The 26868-nt window shown below is 38.5% G+C and overlaps 1 protein-coding gene across 11 annotated transcripts in view; it reads left to right on the plus strand.

Annotated features, from left to right (window-relative positions):
• The window catches only part of LOC105473327 (oxysterol binding protein like 8), a 214553-nt gene that overhangs the window by 55315 nt on the left and 132370 nt on the right, over nt 1-26868 (plus strand). For 5 of the 11 annotated variants that reach the window (XM_011727092.2, XM_011727093.2, XM_011727095.3 and 2 more), the window contains exon 2: nt 22256-22364. In XM_011727092.2, the coding sequence (XP_011725394.2) occupies nt 22323-22364 (42 nt within the window). In that variant the 5' untranslated portion in view covers nt 22256-22322. Of the gene's footprint in view, nt 1-21861; nt 21878-22255; nt 22365-23187; nt 23845-26868 lie in introns of those variants that run through there. The other 6 variants (XM_011727098.3, XM_011727102.3, XM_071071402.1 and 3 more) reach the window with 4 other exon arrangements.

Consider the following 26868-nt stretch of genomic DNA (forward strand, 5'->3'; position numbering starts at 1 on the left):
CTTGTCACTGGGTTGGATGATTGGTATATACATATATATCTCTAAAACACTACCTCTGTTCTAAGTTTTTCATAAGATTTGCCAGATCTGGAGATAGAAAAAGTATTTGGACACCCTTCTAGTTCAGAATTTAAGTAATTTATTGGGCTTTAATGTGCTGTTAGGCAGTCATTAAATAAATAGAAACTAAATTATAATGAATTTGAAATAGACACCTATCAGCACAATAGTATGTATTTAATGTCTATGAAAAAAGTGGCTTTTTATGAAGTTTTTTGGAAAGAGGCAGTGTTTTTGGGAACGTCTACTTACCTTTGTGCTCCAGAGTAATCAAGATAAAGGGAGTTGTCTAGATTTTTTGCTCTCCTTTTGCCTTTATGTTTTTAGGTAACTTACTATGCTTTTTCCCCTTCTCTCTGATAGTTGATATTATTAGTTTACTTTGTTTCTTTTTTTCCCCCCCACCTTGCATGGTTTCCTCATCCATCTTCCTAAAGTTGTACACAGTGGGATAGCTTGCACCGCATACCACTAATCCACTTCCTTCTTGTCCATCATGTTTGCTGTCATCATTATTTTTTTTTCTATTTTTCTTACTATTATAGTAGTCATATTAGAATGGAAGAAACGTTAACATAACTCGTAGGTGCCAGAACATTAGTATACTATAGGAAGCATATGTACTGTACCATTTTGAAATATTTGATGAAAGCCATTTGGAATAGACTGCTTTAATCAAACAGTTCACTTAGATTTTTTTTCTTTCAAAGTACGTATGAATAGGATGTTGATACTAGCTTGATATTTGGAAACTGTCACTTGTATATAATCTCTCATTATATTAGATTTTCTTTCAGGATTTAATCTACTGTAGATACAGTTATGGGTCACTTAACAACAGGCATACATTTGTGAAATGTATCATTAGGCAATTTTGTCATGTGAGTATCATAGAGTGTACTTATTAATACACAAATCTAGGTGGTATAGCCTACTACACACCTAGGCTATATGCTATAGCCCATTGGTCCTAGGCTACAAATCTGTACAACATGTTTTACTACACAGAATATTGTAGGTAATTGTAATACAATAGTATTTCTGTGTCTAAACATGACTGAGCATAGAAAAGGTACTGCTTTGCACTGTGACCTTGAGGGTTCTTAGATCTCACACAAGAAAGAATTTGAGGTGAATTCATAGAGTAAAGTGAAAGCAAGTGTATTAAGAAAGTAAAGGAATAAAGAATGGCTATTCCATAGGCAGAGCAGCGGCATGGGCTGCTTATCTGCTTATACTTATTGTTACTTCTTGAATATATGCAAAACAGGGGGTGGATTATTAATGAGTTTTCTGGGAAAGGGATGGGCAATTCCCAGAACTGAGGGTTCCTCCCTTTTTGGATCATATAGGGTAATTTGCTGATGTTGCCACGGCATTTGTAAACTGTCAGGCACTGGTGAGAATATCTTTAGTATGCTAATACATTATACCCTAATTAGCATATAATAAACAGTGAGGACGACCAGAGGTTATTTTCATTGCCATCTTGGTTTTGGTGGGATTTGGCCAGCTGCTTTTATCACAACCTGTTTTATCTGCAAGGTCTTTATCACCTATATCTTGTGCAGACCTCCTATCTCATTCTGTGACTTAGAATGCCTCACCTCCTGGGAATGCAGCCCAGTAGGTCTCAGCCTTATTTTACCCAGTCCCTATTCAAGATGGAGTCGCTCTGGTTCAAACGCCACTGACATTTACCATGGCTATGATGTCACTAGGCAATGGGAAATTTTCAGCTTCATAGTAAATCTTAATGGAACCACTGTCATAACATGCAGTCTGTCCTTGTCTGTAACATCCTTATGTGGTATGGCTGATGACTACTGTAGTGTAGATTAGTTCATCTAGCTAAACCAGTTTGTTCTTATTTACAATCTGACTTCTTTTTTTAGTCAAAATTGCAGAGTGAAATTAAGGTAAGTGATGTGAATATAGTGTTATCTTCCAGTAATCTTCTTTTTTTTGAGATGGGGTCTTGCTCTGTTGCCCAGGCTGGACTGCAGCGGCGTGGTCTCAGCTCACTGCAGCCTCCGCCTCCCGGGTTCAAGTAATTCTCCTGCCTCAGCCTCGCGAGTAACTGGGATTACAGGCACCCGCCACCATGCCCAGCTAATTTTTGTATTTTTAATAGAGACGAGGTTTCACCATGTTGGTCAGGCTGGTCTCAAACTCCTGATCTCAGGTGATCTGCCTGCCTCAGCCTCCCAAAGTGCTGGGATTACAGGCATGAGCCACTGCGCCCAGCCATCTTCCAGTAATACTCTGCTTTAAAAGTGTAGTGTATTCATGGCTCTGCATTTTTGCCTTTTTTTTGAGATGGAGTCTTGCTCTGTTGCGCAGGCTGGAGAGCAATGGCATGATCTTGGCTTACTGCAACCTCTGCCTCCTGGGTTCAAGTGATTTCTCCTGCCTCAGCCGCCTGAGTAGCTGGGATTATAGGCATGCACCACCACCCCCAGCTAAGTTTTTTTGTATTTTTGGTAGAGGCGGGGTTTCACCATGTTGGCCAGGCTGGTCTCAAACTCTTGACCTCAGGTGATTCACCTGCCTAGGGCTCCCAAACTGCTGGGATAACAGGTGTGAGCCATCACACCTGGCACATTTTTGCCTTTGAGAATCCTTTTTTTGTTACGTATGAGTATAATAAAACAGAGAAACTCCTGGGACATCCTGGGAGATAGGAAGTCACAAATAGGAAGTTACTTGTTGCCATAAGAGAAAGCCATTATTCATTACTGAATAATTGAATATTCAATATTCAATCATTATTATAAGATTGTTATGATTAGACATGTATTAAAGCCATTAGCCTTGCCTAGTAGGTGCTCCTTCCTTTTCCCTGTGACTGAAATAACTATTTGTAAATCCCAAATAGAGAATAATTTTTATAAAAATTACTTTCTCTAGGAACTTTGTTAGGGAAGTATAGACAGTGAGCTACCAGTTCCCCAGCTTCTAGAGTACTGATAACAAAAGGAACAATAGAGAGAACATTGTCTTCTTTATACTTTGAATTCAACTAGTAATTATATTTAAATTAGGATGCAGGCCTGGCTTTAGCTTAGCAATTTTGAGAAATGAGTCGATATGGTTGTCAAACGCCATATTCTTTTACGAAAAAGTTATTCAACTTTTAAAAAATATACAGAAGCAATATACACTGTTTAAAATGCTTAAAACAGCAGAGAAGACTACCTTTCTTGTCTCAAAGCCTATTCCTTAGAGCCTACTGCCATTAAGTTTGCCTTTAATTACTGTTTTAGCTTTTTAAAAATGCTTCCCTATTCTCAGATTTATTATCATTTAAATGTTTTTGACTTTGCCCTCTAAAGGATGAAGAGATTGGTGTGCTTATACTTTAAGCCCCCAACCACCTTCCCCTTCCAGGATTTTTTGTTATTAACAGTGTTTCTTAACTGTTATCAAAGGTGAGGAATTTAGGGCATTTATCATTAATTTTACCTTTTATCATCTTGCTTCCTTTTTTACTTAGTGATTTTATAATTTTTATTTTGTGTGTGTCTTCTTTGTTTTTCATATAGAGTAATTCTCTTTGTACATAGATAGAGTAATTCAGAAAGTTGAAAACAAAAAATAAGGATTTATTAATTCATTCATTTTATGAATATTGATCATTTAATATTTGAGCACCTCAGGGCTCTGATCTTGGGTTCTTTTCTGTCTACAAAGATTTCCAAAATTATCTCATTCAATGTTATGGTTTTAAATTCCATCCGTATGCTAACTCCTAGTTTACATTTTTTGGCCTGACCTCTCCCCCTCAGCCTCACATCTGCATGTTCAGCTGCTTCCTTGATATCTGTGTTCACATGTCTACTGGCATCCCAAAGTGAGCAAGTCCAAAAGGAGCTCCTGATATCCATCCCTTTCTTCTCCAAGTCTTCCCACAATATATTGCATTCCTGCTAAATGACCTCTTCATTTTCTCAGTTGCTTTGGGCACAAACCCTGCTTAAGTTCCTGCCTCTTTTTTTTAAAAAATGTATACCTTATATCTGATTCATCAATAAAATCTTTTGGCTTCATATTCAAAGTATAGAAAGAATTTGGCATTATTCATCACATCTCCTACTGCTCTTCTGGTGCACGCCATCATTGTCTGTTGCCTGCATTATAGTGATAGTGTTCTACTTTGTAATCTCTTCTCAATTAGCAGCCCAAATGATCCTACTTAAGTAAAATCCTATCATTTCTCAGCTTTCCTTTCAGTAGTAGCTTCCCATCTCATTCAGAGTAAAAAATTAAAGTCCTTCTGTTCTTTGAGGCTCTCTGTGATTTGTAGCTTAGTTACCTTTCTGTTCTCTTTGCTCACTTTGTTCCCTATTCCACTTGCCACAGTAGTCTCTTTGCTATTCTTTAGATACACCACTTGGTCCTGCTTCAGAGTCTTTGTGCTTGCTGATTCTTTTTCTGCTTGGAAGGGTCTTCTAGTCATTTGGATTGCTCACCCCCTGATGTTACTGAGATCTTGACTCAGAGTCATTTCGGTGAAGCCTAAAGTCCTTTCTAGGCAATCCAATCTAAAATTTTACCTTGTTTTTGTGATATGTCAGACAACTCCTCACTTCCTATTTTTTATTCTAGTATCTATTATAATACACAATATATTTTAATTAATTTTAAAAAATTATCAGGTCAGGTTCATCGAGGAAAATAAATTACTACTGGTACTTCAAGCAAAAAGAAAATTAATAAGGGGAATTAGATGGTGATAAATTTATTGGAAAAGCTGGAGGCATGGATATGGATGGCTATCCCTAGCTTTCAGGTTAGTCATTGCTGCTGATCATTGTACCTGCCTGTTGGTACTAACATGGGTAGCTGGCAGCGGAGTACTTGGTGATCACTGTAAAGCCTCATGTCTGTCAAAGCTTACTGCCATTGTAATTGCCCAATGGGTTCTTCTTGCCAGCTGCCCAGATGAACCCAATTTATCAACACAGGGAAATTGCAAAAGAGAAAATATTTAATATACATAGAGCTGGTTAAATGAGAGACTGGAGTTTTATTATTACTCAGATCAGCCTCCTTTATTGGAGGCTAGGGTTTTTCAAGAATAATTTGGTGGGCAGGACGCTAGGGAATGGGGAATGCTGTAATTGGTCGGGGAGTGCAGTCACGCGGTATGGAAAAATAGTCCTCATGTGCTCAGTCCAAGCCTGGGTGAGAGCCACGAAAGAAGATCCAGGTGAGGCCACCCAGTCACCAGAAATGCAAAAGCCTGAAAAGACATCTCAAAAAGCCAATCTTAGGTTCTATAATAATGTTATTACAGGAGTAGTTGAGGAAGTTGCAAATTTTGTGATCTCTGGAACAGTGGCTGGCATCTGATTCAGGCCACTCATACTCCTAACCTTGTGACCTTTCATTAGTTTTACAAAGGCAGTTTACTTTTGGAAAGGGCTATCATAATTTATAAACTAAATTTCTCCCAAAGTTAGCTTGGCCCATGCCCAGGAATGACCAAAGGCAGTTTGGAGGCTAAAGGCAAGATGGAGTTGGTTAGGTCAGATCTCTTTCACTGTCATAATTTTCTCACTGTTAAAATTTTTGCAAAGGCAGTTTCACCGGGAGAAGAAGAATGGTCTGGTTTATATCTCTCTTCCACCTTCCAAATACTGTGAAAATGCATTGCATTGGCTGAATGTCAGTCACATCTCCAATCCCCAAGGCAAAGACATTTGCAAAATGTAATTTCCATGCTTTTAGCTTCTATGATACAGAGGAGAACACAGAATGAATGATAAAATAAATTTATTTATGCCTATATTGATAAGATATGGATATATATGTATATATTGGATTAGTCAGGGTTCTCTAGAAAAACAGTACCCACAGTATGTGGAGACATACAGACATGCACATAAAATGGGGACTAGCAAGTATGACATTTGCAGGGTAGGTCAACAGGCTGGAAAACTACCACATTGCTAATGTTGCAGTCTTGACTCTGAAGGCAGTCTGGAAGCAGAATTTCTTTTTCTTTTGAGGACCTCAGGTTTTTTTCTTTTTTCTTTTTTTTCTTTTTTTGCCTTTAAGTGGTTGAATGAGATCCACCCACATATTGAGGGTAACCTGCTTTACTCAAAGTCTACTGATCTAAATGTTAAACACATATTAAAAAAAAAAAGTCTTCAGAGCAACATCTATACTGGTCATTAACCAAACAACTGAGTCTCATGGCTTAGCCAAATTTACACATAAAATGAACCATTATAGTCTACCCCTTGTTACATTGGCACCCACCATATCTCTTTAAAAACATACTTGTTATAAGCTGAATTGTATCCCCTTAAAATTCATATTGAAGTTTGACCTTCCAGCACTTCAGAATGTGACAGTATTTGGAGACAGAGTCTTTAATGAGATAGTTAAGTTAAAATGAGGGCACTAGGGTGGGCCCTAGTTCAGTATGACAGGTGTCCTTGTAAGAAGAGGAAATTTGGATACAGACATGTACAGAAGGAAGACCATGTGAAATCTCTGGGAGAAAATGGCCATCTACAAGCTAAGGAGAAAGGCCTCTGAAGAAACTAAACGTGCTGAGACCTTGATCTTGGACCTCTAGCCTCTAGACCTATGAGGAAATAATGTTGTTGTTTAAGCCATCCAGTTTGTCGTATTTTATTATGGCAACCATAGAAAATTAATACAATAGTTTATCTCCAAACAAAGACAATAACAAGGTCATGCTTCCACCCAGTGGTACAACTGTTTTTCGTAAAATGTACTAACTTTTTCCCCGAAGAGAATGTAAAGTCCTTGGGTGATGTTCATTTTTCTTGTTATTCTGTAACTTAAATACTATAACGTAGAGTTAACAATACTTAAATGCTATGAAATAAAGTCAGTATATCTTATAAAGCAGTAAGAGAGGAAAGAAAACAAAGATTTGATACACAAACATATTCATAAAAGAATAAGGAAGTAATAATCCCCAAAATTACAATTTTTGTGTCTGTAACTGATTACGTAATTGTGGCAGGTATTTGTAACTACCTTCTTCCACTATCCCTTCTGTATTCATTTCCCTTCAGCAAGCACCTCAACTGGTCATGACTTTTGACCTGGTAGGATGATCCAAAGTTTCATTCCTGAAGAGTCTAGGCAATTACTAGTCCTGTCTAGATTGGATTGTTGTGATTTTCTATTGACTTTAATCACCGAACATGCAGTACTAAGAGATATCCCATCATAGCTCCTGTATTTCAGACATACTTTCCCGTACCTCTGTTGTAGAATAGCAATCTAATTTCTCCATGGTAATTAGGATCACTCACCTCACCCAGTCTAGTAACCCCCCGTCTTTGCCTGCTGATTCAGAGGCATGAGGACCTTAAAGTGGCCAGATGGCAGTCTTAACTTCGAGTTCAGTGGAATCATTGCTGTGTCTCCTAGTGGAGGCATTCCTCTCTTTGGAGTAAGACTTCCAGACTGGCAAAGCACAAGGTTATGGGGACAGGATGCAAAAATTTTATTAGTGGATCAATAGCAGTAATAGTGGATGATGTCACTTCCATTTCTCCCTCTCATTCTCAGAGCCATGAACCTTGACTATAGGAGAAAATGCACTATATGTTGCATGTTGACCCAGAGCATATACAACCTTCTGGCGATCCATGCTGCAGCCTGTGTGAATTGCTCCCTCACTGATGCTGTAATTGAGTTTTCAAAATGCCACCCTGCTATTCTGTCAAACCAGTTACTTCATGATGTGGGGGAACATGGTAAGGCCAGTGGATTCCCTGAGCGTGGTGGATTCATTGCTGTACTACAGTTGCTGTGAAATGAGTTTCTTCTTCCAAAGCAATGCTATATGTGTTACTCTGATGGTAGATAAGGCACTCTAAGTCTATGGATGTTAGTTCAGGCAGAAGCATTGCATGCAGGGAAGAGAAATTTATTCAGGTAGGAACAAAATGCTGCCCCTTCCACGATGGAAGCAGCTCAGGATAATCTACCTGCCACTGGGCAACTAGCTAATGACCCTGCACAGTGGTGCTGTATTTGGGACTTGGTGTTGATCTCTACCGCTGGTCAGTTGGGCACTCAGCAGTGGCTCTAGCAAGGTCAACTTTGGTGAGTAGAAGTCCATGTTGCTGAGCCATGCATAACCTCCATCCCTGTCACCATGGCTACTTTGTTCATGAGCCCATTGTGGATTGACAGAAGTGACTGGAGAAAGAGGCCTACTAGTATCACAGAATGGGCTCTCCTATTTACTTGATCATTAAAATACCTCTCTGCTAAGATCACCTGTTGGTGAGTATTCACATGGGACACAAATATCTTCACTGTAAAGGCCCAGGTAGTAAATATTTCAGACTTTGTGGACTACATATTGTCTCTGTCACGCATTCTCCTTTTCTTCTCTCCCCTCTCGTTTCTATTTTCCTTCTTCATAGCCCTTTAAAAACGTAAAAACCATTCTTAGATTGTGTGCTATAGTTTGCTGACCCTCAGCTTATCTGTTAAAAAATGCCAGATTCATTTATGTGAAAATTGTATTAGGAAGGAATCCATATTTCCAGATAATGAAGGTTAAGGAAGGCACTACATTTATTTTAATTATAAATTGGGATTTAAATCTAAGAAAACATTAATAAAGCACCCAAAGGTATTATAAACACACACACTTATGTATATGTATCTGTGTGTGTGTGTGTGTGTGTAAAGATACACCCACATATAGTTACTCAATAAATAATTACAAATCACCTAACATTTTTTAAGTTTATTAACCAAAGTTGCTGTCACAAACTCAAATGCCTACAAGGGCCTGGCAGATAAAGGGGCATTTTTGGAGTGGCTAAGTACACAGTAGTAACTGAATTGCTTATACGTCAGTAAATTCAAACATTAACAGAATGACTTTGCCAAACGTTGTGAGGACTGAATGAAACATGGTTCCAAACATATATATGGTCCCTGGGTAATCAGTTTTTATGATCACCTGTAAAAGCAGAGGCTTGTTTCTACCATCTATACTTCTAAGAAATTCTTTTTTTCACTTATCCTGGTCGTAAGAAAAAAGAAAAAAAGAAAAAAGAAGGAAATTCTTTAAATCTTTCAGCATGTAGTCCTTGAAGGAAGATTTGTACTTTAAAATTGATGGGCTCTACTCATTCAGGGCAATAAACTATAAAATTATTGGGGAAAGTATCAAATGAATATGTTATAATCCATGATTTTTAAAAATATAATCTTATAAGGAAGATAGGAACATATGCAATTTTAACAGATTTATATAAACAAATTTTAAAAACTTAAAGTAAATAGTATTAAGTGATATATGAACTTTGGAAGTTAACGAATCAAGAGAATACTTCCAGTTAGGGGAAATCAAGGAAAGCTTCATGAAGAAGGTAATATATGACTTGGACTTCATTGGGTGGGTTGGGTTTGGTTTTGCAAAAGAAATATTCTCTAGAAGGGAGAATGCAGGCAAAGGCAGGGAAATATGAAGGCATAAGAATAGGATCTATGAAGGCACTGGTATATATGCGGAATAGCAAATAATTTGGCTGACACAAAGGGTCAGAGAAAGCAAATAATAACTGAGAAAGGCAAGTATAAGCAAAATGATTGTTACCCTCCAATGCCAAGGCAAGATTTGGACTTAAATCTTTAATAAGAATAGCTGAAGTTTTTGGTATTAAGTTGACATGATCTCTTCTGTGCGTTAGATTAACCTAGGTATAGAACCAATATAATATGTTATATAGAACCAATTGGTTCTATATGTATAGAACCAATATAATATGTAGGCATGAAGGCAGGGGCAAAGATAGAGGAAATGAATGCTTGAACATTCTTAAGAAATCTTCCAGAGCAGGTAAAGGATCATCGGAGGGTAGCTTTAAGGCAACTAGGACAGAAAAGGGCCTTATTGAGAGTAAGGGAAACTTGAGCATTATGGCCAATGGAAGAGCTAACAAGACAAATTCTTTTTTTTTGAGATGGAGTCTCGCTTTGCCACCCAGGCTGGAGTGCACTGGCGTGATTTCTGCCTGCTGCAACCTCCGCTCCTGGGTCCAAGTGATTCTCCTACTTCAGCCTCCCGAGTAGCTGGGATTATAGCAGGGATTGGCCATCATGCCTGGCTAATGTTTGTATTTTTAGTGGAGACGGGGTTTCAACATTTTGGCCAGGCTGGTCTCAAACTCCTGACCTCAAGTGATCTACCCACCTCAGCCTCCCAAAGTGCTAGGATTACAGGCATGTGCCACTGCACCTGGCTGACAAATTATTGATATTGGAGTAAAGGCTTTTACTGGGCTGGGCACTTTGGTTCATGCCTGTAATCCCAGCTCTTTGGGAGGTCGAGGTGGAAGGATCGCTTGAGCCTAGGGATTCGAGACCAGCCTGGGCAACATGGCTTAATACATGGCATCCTAATACAGGTTCTCTAGAGGGAGAGAACTAATAGGATATAGATACATAGATAGATAGATATACAGATATATATGAGTTTATTAAGTATTAACTTACGTGATCACAAGGTCCCACAATAGGCTGTCTGCAGGCTGAGGAGCATGGAGAGCCCAGCCCGAGTCTCAGATCTGAAGAACTTGGAGTCCAATGTTTGAGGGCAGGAAGCATCCAGCACTGGAGAAAGATGTAGGCTGGGAGGCTAGGCCAGTCTCCCCTTTCATGTTTTTCTGCCTGCCTGCCTGCCTTCAATGGCAGCTGATTCAATTGTGCCCACCAGATTAAGGCCTTTCCTAGCCCACTGACTGAAATGTTAATCTCCTTTGGCAACACCCTCACAGAAACACCCAAGATAAGTACTTCGCATCCCTCAATCCAATCAAGTTAACACTCAGTGTTAATCATCACAACGGCAAAACTTCATCTCTATAAAAGACCAAAAGCAATAAACCTAGTTGGGCATGGTGGTGTGTGCCTGTAGTCCCAGCCAATCTGGAGGTTGAGGTGAGATGATCACCTGAGCCTGGGAAATCAAGGCTGCAGTGAGCTGTGATGGCACCACTGCACTCTATTCTGGGTGACCCTGTCTCCAAAAAAAAAAAAAAAAAAGTGGGAAGGCTTTTATTACCATTAAGTGCCAGAGGGATTAGCTCAAAAGCATAGGTAGAAAACTTAGTTACAGAAAGGATGGTAGCTGATAGAGAAGAAATTCAAATGAGAGCTTTTAAAATTTCTTTGTTCAAAGCATTTGTACGTTTCTTTGTTTTAGAAAGGATTCTTATATAGATACTTTAAATCAGTTGTCAGGACTCAAATACTTACACAACCTGGACAGGTAGCAAAAATGAGTGAAACAGTGAAAGTACAGATGCAAACATGGTGTAAAAGGTGAGTGCTTGCACCTTGTGAAGTGGATGGCTGCTGCTCAGCTCTAATCAGTCATTGATGCTTAGGTGTTGCATCCATAGTTTCAAGGCAAACCCTAAATTAATACTGTTATGTACAGTTTTTGATTTTTTAAAATATTGGTTGTAAAAAGGACCAGAATCAGGAATCAGAGCCGGTTTCCTGACATTGTGTGACCTCCTCTTTATATACATTGACAGGGTTTCCCCATATTGGCCAGGTTGGTCTCGAACTTACGACCTCAGGTGATCCGCCCGCCTGGGCCTCCCAAAGTGCCAGGGTTACAGGTGTGAACCACCGTGTCTAGCCCAAATACTGATTTTTAAAAAATCATTTGCCTGAAAATATCTATATGCCATTCATTGGCTAACAAACATTTATTGGGCATTTATCACATGCCAGCCACTGAAAATGCATCCATATCCTTAAAATTGAATGATAAGGAAAGTGTTCACACAAAAATACTTGTTTTGTGTTGAAAAGTGTTTTTTGTTGAAGGTGTTCAACAAAAACTATGTAAATTCGTGTGCTCCTTAGTTAATATTTTTGATATATAAATGCCCAATCCTAACACACTACTGCTTGTACAAGTTATGGAGAGAAGTGTTACATAAGAGTCTTTTCTGTTATTGGAGAATCAAAAGAAACTCCTGTCTTAGCTATACATCTTTTGCCTCGAGTTACAAAGGTACAGTAAAAAAGGACCTTACGCACTTAAGCCCTTACACAGGCTGCCTAGGCTTTAAGGGCACCAAAAGTCAGAAAAAGTTGTTTGGACAGAAGAAGGATAAAAACAACCACATAGAGAAGAATTCAGAAGAAGCTAATATTAAAACATACAGGGAACATACTGCTTCAGAAAGTGATAAAGTTAGTAGTGAGACACATGCTGAGCAAAGAAGCTACTTTTAGGGTTTAGGTGTAGGTCTAAGTGGAGCTAAACAAAGGAGAAAAACTGTGAGGGCAAGTTTTGGGGTCACTAGGAAAGATTGCTTTATTATGCTTACAGATGTGCTATTTACACATGTGGTATTAACCTGAAACACTACACCAGGAATTACCAAACTATGCCCTACTCCTATTTTTGTAAATACAGTTTATCAGGCTCATTTTGTTTATTCATTTTCTATGATTGCTTTCATGCTACAACATCAGAGTGAAGTAGTTACACCAGAAATCCTATCATCTGCAAAGTCAAAAGTAAAATCTGTTTGCTGTGTGGCCCTTTACAAAAAAAAAAAAAAAAAGTTTGGTGATCCCTAAGCTATACAGATATACTGCAACATCTATCTTCCTCTAGTTAAATTGATAAAAGTATTTCCTTAGTTCATGTATAGTGGAATATGGGAACATATCACTGAAATGTACATAACTGAGTCTCTTTTATCAGATACAAACACTTAAGGGTATTAAAATCTCAATATTCATGCTGTCTATTAAAAATGAAGGATGGGGCCAGGCGTGGTGGCTCGTATCTGTAATCCCAGCACTTTGAGAGGCTGAAGTGAGAGGACTGAGGCCAGGAGTTCAAGACCAGCCTGAGCAACAAAGTGACACCCCATCTCTACACAATTTAAAAATATTAGCCAGGGCTGCGCACGGTGGCTCACGCCTGTAATCCCAACACTTTGGGAGGTTGAGGTGGCTGGATCACCTGAGGTCAGGAGTTCGAGACCAGCCTGGCCAGCGTGGTGAAACCCCATCTCTACTAAAAATACAAAATATTAGCTGGGCGTGGTGGCAGGTTCCTGTAATCCCAGCTACTCGGGAGGCTGAGGCAGGAGAATCACTTGAACCTGGAAAGCGGAGGTTGCAGTGAGCTGAAATCATGCCATTGCACTCTAGCCTGGGCAATAAGAGTGAAACTCTGTCTCAAAAAAAAAAAAAAAAAAAAAAAAAAAAAAAAAAGCCAGGTCTGGTGGTGCATGTCTGCTGTGGTCTCAGCTATTCAGGAGGCTGGGGTAAGAAGATTGCTTGCACGCAGGTGGTTGAGGTTGTAGTGAGCTGTGATTGTGCCACTGCACTCCAGCCTGGGCAACAGCATAATGAAGACACTGTCTCAAAAAAAAAAAAATTACACAGCATTTATTCATCAATATATTAGACAACTTAGGATCACCAGATACTTGAGGAAAACCAACAGCACAGAAGGGGAAGCATCAAGAAGAAGTAACAAATAACTTCAGAGGAAACAGAGAGGATTCTCTGGACAGAAGAGCACCAAACAGCAGAGCAGTTAAATTCCTGTGTAGTTAGAAAGATTCAAAAAAAATACTGCAGTCATGAAACAATAACAGACTAATGTGTAATTGGGGAATAAGACGAAAGTTAAAAGTCATTGGATGAGCTAAGGAATAAAATGGTCCAAAGATGGTAAATTGGTAGAATTTGTAAGTTAGTGATCTGGGAAATAAAGTTGATAAGATACTTCAGGAAGTACCCAAAAATAAATGGAATGTTAAATATCACATTGAAATCAAGAAAGATGGAGGTCCAACATTTTTCTAATACAAATTTTAGCAAGAAAGAACAGAGACTAGAAAGGAAGAAAGAGTTAACAAAAAAAGCAGAAGAAACTTCCCTGAACTGGAGAAAGATAGGTCTTCTACCAAAAAGAATTCTTTTAGAGCCAACAGAATTAATCAAGATGAACCTTGCCTAGACAGATCCTTGTGTGATGTCATAACTAAATTCTTGGACAGTTTAATGGTGATGGAAGAGTAATAAATAAATCATTCAGTGGTTTTTCTTCTTCTTTAACTGTGTAGGGTAGGTGTCATTGTCCTTTTCCTGTTATGAATGATTTTTCCAAGGTCCGGAGAATAGAGACATAGTATCAGACTTGCATAATATTTTGTTATTCTTGTTTGATTATAGTTTTGTATTTTAAAATGCCAGTCATTTGGCAGCAGCAGACTTCAGTACTATGCAGTTTCCCCCAAACACTTTGGACTAATCTAAACTACCACAGTACTTTGCCCAAATGTGTTATATAGCACTTGTACAGTAATTTATTTGCTAGACCTCTTTTATTGGACTGAATTCCTTTGGGAGGCATTTAGTAAAAATGTGTCAGATAATGCTGGGCTATTATATTGTTTACTGACCATGTTCTTCCTAATGTTGCTGAATTTGTATATTTTGTTAATGTCTTCTGCATATAACATACTGCTTACAGGAACTGGAAGATAACTGGTTTATAGAAAACTCAAGGAAATAGCTAGAATATTGAGGCAGGTAATACTAGTAATGACCCTTTTATTTTTAATTTAATTAGTTGACCCAAAATGAAATGAAATATGTTCTTGTTATCTGCTCTGCAGATACCCTTTCAGCCAACAAGTTGGAATAGAGAGAAGGCAGCTCTGTTGAGGCAGGTAACACTGGTAATGACCTTTTTATTTTTAATGTAATTAGTGGACCCTAAGCTTAAGAAGTAGACTCATAAGCCTAAGAAGTTCTGAAATCCATCCTTTGATATCTGCTCCCTGGTGGTCTGATTCAGTCTCATAGCTTTAAATGCCATCAATATGTTAACTCCCCAAATTTTATCTCCAGCTCAGATCTCTTTTTTGAGCTGCAAACTCTTAAATCCAACTGCCTGCTTAACAGGTCCACACGAATATGGAATAGACATATCAAACTTAATATTCCTAAAACTAAACTTCTGATTTTTGGTTATCCTCTGGCCTGCTCTCCCAAAGAAGATAACCTTACTGCTCCTGCTGTCTTTCCCATGTCATTTAATGATCAACATCCTTCAGTCATTTGAGCCAAAAATCTAGGTCATCTTGTATCTTTTCTCATTCCCACTCCATAGTCAATTTTTCAGGAAATCCTCTTCTACCTTTAGAATTCATGTAGAATTCTTCTTCTTCTCAGTATCTTTATGGCTCTCATCTTCATTCTTGCATCATATTCTCTCTTCTAGATTAATGCAGTAACCTTTTAACTGAATTCCCAGTTTCTACCCTTCTCCCACTATGATTGTCAATACAGAGAAACTAAAAATCTCAGATCATGTTATTCCTTACTCAGAACCCTCCAGTGGGTTCTCATATCACTTAGAGTAAAAGGCTAACATATGTCATATTCTACCACCCAGCCAGTGCCTAGAATGTAGCCATAGGGTAGGGCCTTTTCCTACCAAACCACTATAAAGTCTGAAAGAGATGATTACTCCATATAGTGAACAAACCTTAACACAATGCAATAAGAAACATTAAAAAAACAAGGAAACATAACACCACCAAAGGAATGCAATAATTTTCCAATAATCAACCCTCCCCAAATGGAGATCTATGAATTGCCTGTCAAAGAAAAATCAGAATAATTATTTTAAGGAAGCTCAGTGAACTACAGGAGAACACAGACAACTCAATGAAATAAGAAAAGCAATACAAACAAAACTAGAAGTTTAACAGAGAGGTTGGAATAATTAAAAAGAACAGCGCAATAGAGACTGTTAACAGCAGAACTGATCAAGCATAAGAAAGAACTGATAAACTCAAACAGTGGATATTTGAAAATATTTGATCAGAAAAGAAAAAGAATGAAAAGGAGTGAAAAGTCTACAGATTTAGGGACATCATCAAAAGAGCTAACATTTGTAGAATTCAAGGAGAATAGAGAGAGACAGAAAGCTTATTTAAAGATTTAATGTCTGAAAACTTCTCTAATCTTGGAAAAAAGATAAACACCCAGGCACAGGAATCTCAAAGGTCTCCAACTAGATTCAACCCAAAGAAGACATATCTAATCAAATTGTCAAAAGTCGCAGAGAATTTTAAAAGCAGCAAGATAAAAAGGATCCTCACATGCAAGGGAACTCCTTAAGCCTATTGGTGAATTTCTCAGCAGAAACTTTGCAGGTCTAGAGAGAATGGAATAATATATTAAAGTGCTGAAAGAAAAAATTGTAAACCAAGAATACTTTATCTGACAAAGCTGTTCTTCAGAAATTAAGGAGGTATGAAGACTTTCCCAGAAAAGAAAAGCAGAGGGAGTTAACCACCACTAAACCCGCCTTACAAAAAAATGAAAGAGAATTCTTCAAACTGAAGTGAAAGGATGCTAATTAGTAACATGAAAACATATAAATTATAAAACTCACTGGTAAAACGCTGTCATTGAGGATACTGCTAGAGCTCTTTCTGGTCTGTGAAGCAAATTTTGATTGGTCTAGAGCTTTGGTATAAAGCTTATACACACATTATGTTATTGGGGTCCTCTCAACAATCCTGTGAAATATGTAGAGCACATAATATTCCCTATTTGCAAATGAGAAAACAAAGATTCAGAGAAGATAATGGACTTGCTCACAGTCATGCTGGTGGAAAATGATCGGGTGGCAGAGTGGAGATTCTACTACAAATGCACTGCACCAGTGGTTTCCAACTATTTTGACTGCAACTTAGAGGAAGAAATGCATTTTAAATTTTGACCCAAAATGTACACGTGTACATGCACACACAAAGCAAAAAAAAAAAAAAAAAAAAAAAAAAAAAAAAGAGATATATTCTATAGCATCAGGGACTGGTTTTGTGGCAGACATGTTTTGCACAGACCGGGAGGGCAGTGATGGTTTAAGGATGATTCAAGCTCATTTACACTTATTGTGTACCCTGTTTAATAATTATACAACTCACCATAATGTAGAACCAGTGGGAGCCCTGGGCTTGTTTTCCTGCAGCTAGATGGTCAGTCTTGAGGGTATGGGAGACAGTTACAGACCACCAGGCATTAGATTCCCATAAGGAGCAGATAACCTAGAATCTTTGCGTGCACAGTTCACAATAGGGTTCGTGCTCCTATGAGAATCTAATGCTGCCACTCATCTGACAGGAGGCAGAGCTCAGGTGGTAATGCAAATGATGGGGATATACATCTGTATCCCCCATCTGTAAATACAGATGAAGCTTCACTCACCCACCTTTCATCTCCTGCTGTGTGGCCCAGGTCCTAAGAGGCCACAGACCCATATCAATCTTCGGCCCAGGCATTGGGAACACCTGGCCCACAGGACCAAATATGATCTACTTATACTTTGTTTCCTTACCTCTGTGGGGAAACATTTTCTGCTTTTCCCTTCCTTCACATGTGTTCTAGCTACATTGCTTTCTTCCTATTCCTCAAACTTCTGCCTTAGGACCTTGGCACTGGCAGCTTCTTCTGACCTTCAGACTCTTCCCTCAGATATCTGCATAGCTAATTTCCTCCCTACTTCAAATGATTGCTCACGTGTCACCTTTTCAATGACACCTACTATGACCATCCTATTTATAATTGTAACCCTTTAATCCCTGGGTAGTCTTAACCTGTTTTACTTTTTACCATAGCACTTACTATCTTCTAATACATAATTTATTTATTTATTATTTTTATTGGTTGTCTTCCCCTTCTAGAACATAAGCTCCATGAGGGCAGGGTTTGTTTACTTTGCAAATTGATGTATTCATAGTGGTCAGTATAATACCTAGGAATAGATGAATCCCTAACATTGAATGGATAGGATGAAAAGATTAGTAAAATATTTTTTGAAGTAAAAGCTGCTTATGATGTTTTGTTATTTTGTTGTTAATATTGCAAATTTTTAGAGTATAATAATGCAGTATTCAAATACAAATATCAGCGTGCATCCCATAGACATAATTTTTGTATCATCTGCTGTTTTGGATTCTTATTTATTCACTTAGATAATTGAGTTGACAGTTAAGTGCAACAACTGTTAATGAAATGTCTACCATGAACTAGCACTGGAAACACAGATCAGTAAAATAGCCTCTGTCCTTGAAGAGAATTGGCTCATGGGAACAAATAATTACAATATATTGTAATACATGTAGTCAAGGAAAGTTTATATGTTTCTAAATTGAAAGTCAGAGTAGTCTCTTGGGCTATTCTTATTGATTATGTCAAAGGAACCAAATGCCAACCTTACAAAGTCCAATTAAATAATGTTTCACCAGCCTTTATATTTCAGTAAGGCCTTTTATACTCGTAGAAATAAGAAAATGTTTTTGAAACTCCAAGAAAATGATTAGAAGTCTACTGATTTGATTGGTTTTGGCTTTGTTATCTCTTTGAAGGAATAATTGTTAGAGAGGTTATCAGAGACCTTTGAGTATTTATAGTTACTATGAGAGTTCAGGTTGTAGGTTTTGTTAATGAAAAAGTCAGTCCTCTTGAACCCTGCCACTGTTTTATCAACTAAATTTATGTAGTATTCTAAATCTTTTTTTTTTTTTCTTTTTGAAGTAGCATATTTCCCTGACCCCTTCATGGGACTCATGACAAGGGTGCCTCATTTACTCAGCCTGCTACTCCCCACTCCTCATGAGAGTGAGTGAGTGAGTGAACAAAGTGGGAACTGGAGTGCATGAGCACTGAAACTGGGTTGCCATTTCGGTGTCAGCAGGATCAAACTCCACTCACTTGGACCTGCTGTGTTCCACCCCTTGCAGGAAGGAGTGTACAGGTAAGCAGGTGCAGGAGCCAGAGCGAGTGCTTTTTGGGCACTGGCAGGAGCGAACTCCGTGGAGGCTCTGTGGCAGCGTCCAGGCGGGGTGCCTGTGACTCCTGAAGCCCCCCCAGAGGGCATATTACAGTGCTTTTTTAGCTCTGCTGTCTGTGGATGGCTTAACTGTTAATAACAAATCAGTGGGCCCTCTGCCTTTTCACATGAGATGGCTGCCTTCCACCAGTGAGGGCAAGGGGCCGGTGTGACAGCCTTTTGTATCCACACTTGTGGCTCCCAAGCTCTTGTCCAGTGTCCTCGAAAAAAATGAGGCTACATGAACAAATTGAAAGATGGTAAATGTGGGGGATTTTATTGTCATGAAGGTGACTCTCAACCGGAAGGGGAGCTGAAAAGGGGATGGGGCAGGTAAGTAAGCTTTCACTGAAGCCCAGCCTTCTCCCACTGGATTCTTCTCTGAAGTTACACTATCAGGCTGTCCCTCTGAAGTCAAGCCGCTTCTCTCCAATGTCCAGCCATATTCCCCGATGTCCAGCAGCTTCTCCTCTCTTAGGGCTGAGTCTGGGGTCTTTATAGGCATAAGATGGGGTGGGGCAGGACAAGGCCATGGGTGGTTTAGGAAAAGGCAACATTCGAATGGGAAAACAGGGATATAAGTTCTTGTTTTGGTCTGCCATTTCACGCTTTTCAGCTTGAGGGTGGGGCTTTTGCCAGGGACCCGCCCTTTTCTGCCTAGAATTTCTGTTCCCTGTCCCTGTCAATTTCAGCAGTGTTCACAGCATCTTCACCAGGAGTAGATTCTGTCTTCAGAAACCACTTTCTTTGTTCATCCATAAGAAGTAAGTCCTCATTCATTCAAGTTTTATCTTGAGATTGCAGCCATTCAGTTACATCTTCAGACTCCACTTTTAATTTGAGTTCTCTTGCTGTTTTCACCACATTAGTAGTGACTTCCTGCACTGAGGTCTTGAAACCCACAAAGTCATCCATAAGGGTTGGAATCAACTTCTTCCAAATTCCTGCTAATGTTGGTATTTTGACCTCCTCCTGTGAATCACAAGTGTACTTAGTGACATTTAGAGTGGCGAATCTTTTCCATAGGGTTTTCAAACTTTGCCCAGATCCATCAGAGGAATCACTATCTCTGGCAGCCTTATGGCCTTACTGAATGTGTTTCTTAAATAAGAAGACATGAAAGTTAAAATTACTCCTTGATTCATGGGCTGCAGAATAGATGTCGTGTTAGCAGAGATGAAAATAACATTAATCTTTTTGTACATCTCCACCAGAACTTTTGAATGACCCAAGTGCATTGTCAGTGAGTGTTAATATTTTGAAAGGAATATTGTTTCTAAGCAGTAGTCTCAACAGTGAGCTTAAAATATTAGTAAACCATACTGTAAACAGATGTGCTATCATCCAGGCTTTGTTGTTTTATTTATAGTGCACAGGCAGAGTAGTTATAGCATAATTCTTAAGGACCCTAGAATTTTTGGAATGGTAAATGAGCATTGCCTTCAACTTCAAGTCATCAGCTGCATTAGCCCCTAACAAGAGAGTCAGTTTGTCCTTTTCAGCTTTGAAGCCTGGCGTTGACTTCTCCTCTCTAGATATGAAAGTCCTTAATGGCATCTTCTAATAGAAGGCTATTTCGTCTGTATTGAAAACCTGTTGTTTAGTGTAGCCATGTTCATCAATGATATTAGCTAGATCTTTTGGATAACTTAACTGTGGTTTCTCCAAGTAGCACTTGCTACTTCATCTTGCATTTTGATGTTATAGAGATGACTTCTTTCCTTAAACCTCATGAACAACCTCTGCTGGCTGCAAACTTCTCTTCTGCAGCTTTTTCACCTCTCTCAGCCTGTATAGAATTGAAGAGAGTTAGGGCCTTGCCTGTATCATTAGCCTGTTCTTCTATCCAGACCACTCAAACTTGCTGTATATCAGCAGTAAGACTGTTTTGCTTTCTTATCATTTGTGTGTTCATTGGAATGGGACTTTCAATTTCCTCCAAGAACTTTTACTTTGCATTCACGACATTGCTGTTTGGTGTAAGAGGCCATGCTTCTGGCTTTTGACATGCCTTCCTCACTAAGCTTAAATCATTTTTAGCTTTTGATTTAAAGTGAAATATGTGGCTCTTCCTGTTACTTGAACACTTAGAGGCCTTTGTAGTGTTATTAATTGGACTAATTTCAATATTATTGTGTCTGATGGAATAGAGAAGAGCCAGGAGAAAGAGAAATGGGAGAATGGCAGATGGGTGGAGCAGTCAAAACCACATACATTTCAGTTAAGTTAGTTGTTTTATATTGCTGTAGTTTGTGGTGCCTCAAAATGATTACAATAATAATATCAAGGGTTACTGATCACAGATTGCTGTAACAGATATTTTAATGAAAAGGTTTGAAATTTTTGAGAGTTACCAAACTATGACACAGAGACACAAAGTGAGCACATGCTGTTGGAAAAGTGGTACTGATAGACTTGCTTGCTGCAAGGTTGTCACCAACCTTCATTTTGTAAAAAAGGCGGTATCTCTTTGTGCAGTAAAGCGAAGCACAATAAAACAAGGCATGCCTGTAGAAAAGTAATACATATTCATGGTAAAAATGGAAATATACAGAAGAACAAAGAGTATCTTATTATATAATGTTCCATCACTCACATTTCCCACCTCGTGTTGTGATCCTCTTTCCAGTTTAGTATATACAGATCTTCATTTTTAAAAATTGCTGCATGATATTCTGTTGTATGTCTGTAATATAATTTAAGGAAGCTTCTAGCCATCAACATTAAAGTTGTTTCTAGTTTTTTTCATCAAATTTATTACTTTGTTGGATTTGTTTATTTATGTATTTCTGTGCATTTGTATATCTGTGGGAGAATTTCTAGTCTTGAAATTGCTGGATTAAAACATACGTATTTTTAATTGTCCTCCAGAAAATTGTCCTGATTTGTCTTCTCATAACAAAAGTACGTGAGAATATCTGTTTCCCCACATTCTGTCCCATGATGGATTTTAGCATACTTTTTAGTTTTTACCAATGTAATACTAATTTATTTCATTAGAAGTACTTATTTCATAAGTAGATTTATGCATCCTTTCAAATTTTAGGCAATCTCATGTTTAACCTTGCTCTTACTATTTTTCTTCATTTGGAATATCTTTTTCTTCTTTCATTTTTCTCCGAACCTTTACCATGTCAAAATTTGTTTGTTTTTCTTTTTAATTATTGGATTTCTGAATAACCTCAGACTAAAATGATTTTTCCCTCCTAATAAACTCAGTGCTTTATTTCTACTTGTCACAATTTTATCCCAGTCCTAATAAATATGATTTTTTAATTTTAGGATTTGCAGATTTACAGGATGGCTGCACATTAATGGAAAGAGAAGCATAAACCTATCTTCTTTCATTATGGAGGGAGGTTTGGCAGATGGAGAACCTGATCGAACTTCGGTGAGTAGTTCAAATATGACGTAAGATTCTATCATTTGTAACTGTGAAGTGTTTGATGTAAGCCAGGGTTTTGTTTTTAAAATATATTAAAAACAAACTTTTAAAAAAGTGTTTTTAAAATAATGCTTTAACTCCTTGAGAATTACAGATACCTTAAATGATATGAAAATTACAGATTGCTGGCTGGGCATGGTGGCTGATAGCTGTAATCCTAGAACTTTGGGAGACTTGAGACGGGTGGATTACCTGAGCTCAGGAGTTCAAGACCAGCCTGGGCAACATGGCGAAACCCTGTCTCTACTAAAAATATAAAAATTAGCCAGATGTGGTGGCACATGCCTGTAGTCCCAGTTACTCGGGAGGCTGAGGCACGAGAATTGCTTGAACTCGGGAGGTGGAGGTTACAGTAAGCCAAGATAGCGCCTCTGCACTCCAACCCGAGTGACAAAGTCAAACTGTCTCTTAAAAAAAAACAACCAAAAAACGAAAATTACAGATAGCTTAAAGCTTGTTGGAGCACAACCCAATTTTCTGAATTTCTGCTCCATCCTCCTCCTCTTATTTTACCTATATTCCCAGCCATATAGTGAAAGACATACTAATAGAATCATTTGTTTTCTCCCAAAACCTTTGTCTTAAGTGAAATCAAGAGAATGTTAACATTTGAGGAAATTAAATGCCTCCAAATCTCAAATCACATGCTATGAGTAATAGCGGGAATGAAACAGTTAAAATAATTAAGAGCAATTGCCATATATATTCTTTTTATAAAAATGTAAAGATTTAGTAAACATTTCTGCCCTGTGATCATAATTGAATTATATTCTGAAATTAAACAAGTAGTGGGTAACAGGAAAAGTATACCTTACCCAATACATTTAAAAAAGAAATCACTAGTAGGATGGACTAAATGATGATGGGTCATTTTTTTCTCACTGTACAAAAAGATTTTACTCCAGAATAATTTCATTTTCAGTTATGTTTATTGCATCTTGAGTGACTCCATTATATATTTATGTATAGATTCTTAGCAGTGTTTCTGTTACCTAAAGTAAAGGTTCCCCCTTCAGTAAAATGTAGTCAGCTGGTAGCTTTATCATTAGTTAGGTGGTGGATTGTTTAACAAATTTACATTGTTGGAATAAGGTAGAGCCCAACTTTTCTGTCTTTTATATTACTGTGGAATTGAGAGTCACTATTAGATTGAGGTGTTTGTAAATTTTAATTTAGTGAATGTCCTTTGTTCAGGCTTCAGTGTAGGAACAGTCTAATGATTGATAGCAAAATGCAGTTTTGCTGACTTGTATTAACTTGGTCTCAGCCTTTCTTGAATTTCTGGTTCAGTCTTGTTTGGGGTTCTTAAATGATCAAAAAACGTTAAACTTTAAAATAAGTTGTTAGTAGAGAATAAAATGGGTGTGGAAATAACTTGGCTTTTGAAGAAGGCTGTTGTCATGTTGATTTAAATGGAAAACAGATGGTAAGGTATTTTATTTTTACTATAATTTCAGAAGAAAAGTTAAGATTAAGCCTTGTCTGTAGAACTTACGTTTACTTTATCATAAACTTTACCTTTTTTTTTTTTTTTAAATCTATTGGACTGTCTTAGATTCTTTCAACCCAAATACTTTTGGTCTTCTAGTGATATTAAAAATATCAGTAATAACTACAGTGGCTGTTTTTAAGTGTATGCTTTGTTAGACTGTCCTCATAACAGCTGTTAAAGGTAGATACTTGTTTATCCTCACTTTTTGAGGTAGGGAAATAGGCTCAGGGAGGTTAATTATCTTCTCTAAGACTTCACAGCTTAAGCGATAGAACTGAAATCTGTCTGTCTCTAAATACTTTACTACTAAGATGTTGATTATATACCTATATTTCTGAATAGAGTGTCTTAAAATTTGTTGTTACCTTTCAAAGTATGTGTCCAAGTAAATGTTACTACATTTTATTACCAGACTCCTTTGGCTAAAGTAACAAAGTTTTAGTCATTTCTGGAGTGCAGTGGCATGATCTCTTCTCACCACAACCTCCGCCTCCCTAGTTCAAGCAATTCTCCTACCTCAGCCTCCTGAGTAGCTGGGATTACAGGCATGTGCCACCATGCCCGGCTAATTTTTTGTATTTTTAGTAGAGATGGGGGTTTCTCTGTGTTGGTCAGGATGGTCTCAATCTCCCAACTTCGGGTGATTCACCTGCCTTGGCCTCCCAGAGTGATGGGATTACAGGCGTGAGCCACTGCACCCGGCCTTAGTCATTTACTATTCCAAATTTTGTTGATATTGAGAAGTTAAAAGTTGTTTAAAAAGTAGTGAGAGGCCAGGCACGGTCACACCTGTAATCTCAGCACTTCGGGAGGCTGAGGCGAATGGATCACCTGAGGTCAGGAGTTCGAGACCAGCCTGGCCAACATGATGAAACCGTGTCTCTACTAAAAATACAAAAAAATTAGCCGGACATGGTGGCAGTTGCCTGTAATCCCAGCTACTGAGGAGGCCGAGTCAGGAGAATCACTCGAACTCGCGAGGCAGAGGTCGCAGTGAGCCGAGATCACGCCACTGCACTCCAGCCTGGGCAACAAGAGCGAAACTCCGTCTCAAAAAAATAATTAAAAAAAAAAAAGTAGTGAGAACAGTTTTTTCTTATTCATTAGGTTCCTTCTATGAAATATTTTAGCTAATTTTAGAGAAAGTAATACCGATAATTTCAGTGTAAACTACTGAAATATTCTGTATTTGAAACTAACATTGAGGTCCACTTTTGAGTTAGCTATAAAATAATCACCTTTGAACTGCTCGGTTTAAGCTAGTTACTGTTTAGATCTGGAAGAAGTGGATCAGAACATGAGCTCTGTAAGACCTTTAGCTACATGTTAAAATCTGAGCCCTGTCACTTAGTTGTATGACCTAGGTAATAAATTCTCCAGGTTTCCAGTTTCCTTATAAATAGAGATAATTGTAATATCTACCTCCCAAAGTTATTTTTAATATTAATTGAGAAAATATGTCTATGAGGTGCCTATTACAGGGCTGCACATACTGTAAACATCCATTAAATAAAAGCAACTATTTTTTTTGTTAATGTAACTATTAATATTAAGCCTTCTCTCCAAAAAGATAAATAATTAAAAGTCAGGAGAGGCCTGTGATGATTCGGTGATTGCTCCACGCTAGAGTAGTTGGAGAAGCTTTCTTAAGAGGACATAAACTTTGAATTGCACATGAACGTAGGGATCATAGGATTGAAAATGAGCAAGGAAAGCATGCCAGATGAGAGAATAGTGAGAGGCAAGGCTAAATAGGGAATTAATTGCTCAGTTTATTCAGGGTATAATTAGCAAAAAAAAATTAAGGATGGAAGTAAGTGACTGATGTCTAGAGGAATAATGATGGATATGCCAGATAGAGACCAAATTTATGGAAGACTTTAGGTGCTAGACCAGGGATTTTGGACTTGATTCTGTGAGTAATGGTTTGCCATTGAGTATTTTAATGTAGATGAATCTGAAAGCAGGGTATAAAATGATTTGTAGGAATGAATATTAAGAGAATATTACAAGACTGGGCGCAGTGGCTCACGCCTGTAATCTCAGCACCTCGGGAGTCTGAGGCGTACGAATCACCTGAGGTCAGGAGTTTAAAACCAGCCTGGCCAACATGGTGAAATCCCGTCTCTACTAAAAATACAAAAATTAGCCAGGTGGGGTGGTGGGCACCTGTAATCCCAGCTTCCCTGGAGGCTGAGGCATGAGAATTGTCTGAACCTGGGAGGCTGAGGTTGCAGTGCGCTGAGATCATGCATGCCATTGTACTCCAGCCTGGGCGACAAGAGACAAATGCTGTCTCAAAAAAAGAAAAGAAAAGAAAAGACTATTACAGTGATCTTGGTGTGAGGTTGTGAAAAAAATCTGACTTTATTATTTTTGCTTTCCTTCTTGCACATAATACAATTTTTTTCTTTTTTGAGACAGAGTCTCACTATGTTGCCCAGGTTGGAGTGCAGGGGCATGGTCTCGACTCACTGGAACCTCCATCTCCCTGCCTCAGGCCTGCCTCAGCCTTCCGAGTAGCTGGGATTACAAGCGCACGCCACCACACCAGGCTAATTTTTTTGTATTTTTAGTAGAGATGGGGTTTCACCATGTTGGCCAGACTGGTCTCGAACTCCTGACCTCAGGCGATCCATCCGCCTTGGCCTCCCAAAGTGGTAGGATTACAGGTGTGAGCCACTGTGGCCAGCCAATACTATATATATTTTTTTGAGATAGTCTCGCTCTGTCACCCAGGCTGGAGTGCAGTGGCACAATCTTGGCTCACTGCAAACTCTGCCTCCCGGGTTCAAGCGATTCTTCTGCCTCAGCCTCCTGAGTAGCTAGGACTGCAGGCGAGCGCCACCATGCCCAGCTAATTTTTGTATTTTTAGTAGAGATGGGGTTTCACCATATTGGCCAGGCTAGTCTTGAACTCCTGACCTCGTGATCCACCCACCTCGGCCTCCCACCACC

The sequence above is a fragment of the Macaca nemestrina genome, chromosome 10, assembly GCF_043159975.1.
Source record: "Macaca nemestrina isolate mMacNem1 chromosome 10, mMacNem.hap1, whole genome shotgun sequence".
Lineage (NCBI taxonomy): Eukaryota > Metazoa > Chordata > Mammalia > Primates > Cercopithecidae > Macaca > Macaca nemestrina.